This window comes from Arachis duranensis, chromosome 1, assembly GCF_000817695.3.
Source record: "Arachis duranensis cultivar V14167 chromosome 1, aradu.V14167.gnm2.J7QH, whole genome shotgun sequence".
Classification (NCBI taxonomy): domain Eukaryota; kingdom Viridiplantae; phylum Streptophyta; class Magnoliopsida; order Fabales; family Fabaceae; genus Arachis; species Arachis duranensis.
Window position 1 is genome coordinate 5,167,017 of NC_029772.3, and position 543 is coordinate 5,167,559.

Below are 543 nucleotides of genomic sequence, written 5' to 3' on the forward strand. Positions count from 1 at the left end.
TTCCCTTTTCCATTCTTTTCTTCCTTCCTTCCTTTCTTTTTCTCTTCCCTTTCTCTGTTTACTTTCTTCCCATTATTCTCATCTCACAAAAACCCTTTTTCTTCTTCTTCTTCTTCTCAATGAAATGAACCACCACCAATCCAACCCCATCATCATTCATCATCATGGTCTCTTCTTCTTAGCTACCTTCAAACTCAAAAACCCAAAGAGAGACAGATAAAAAGAAAACAATAACAACCTAAAAAAAAAACAGAGACAAAAACACAAACACATGGCAGGCATAGCAAGTTTCTTCAACAAGTTCCTGTCTATGTTCATCATCCTCATTGTTCACCTTGGTTGCTTCATCTTCACCACCAGCTACACATCAACAACAACAAAGCAAGAAAACAACAACAACAATAATAATAATTTCTTGCAACCATCTTCAAAGAAACGCAAAATCTCACCTTCATCACACTCACAACCCTCTTCACCTTCCCACCCAAAATTCAAAACCCACAAAGCACTCTCTTCTTCTTGGCATTTCATCAAACACTTGTT

At 37.2% G+C, this 543-nt stretch overlaps 1 protein-coding gene across 1 annotated transcript in view; it reads left to right on the plus strand.

Moving 5' to 3' along the window:
• Positions 1-6: 6 nt before the first annotated feature.
• LOC107492855 (uncharacterized) overlaps positions 7-543 on the plus strand; it is a 1,951-nt gene continuing 1,414 nt past the window's right edge. Inside the window, exon 1 of the mRNA XM_021135510.1 lies at positions 7-543. Within this exon, the coding sequence (XP_020991169.1) occupies positions 272-543 (272 nt within the window). The 5' untranslated portion in view covers positions 7-271.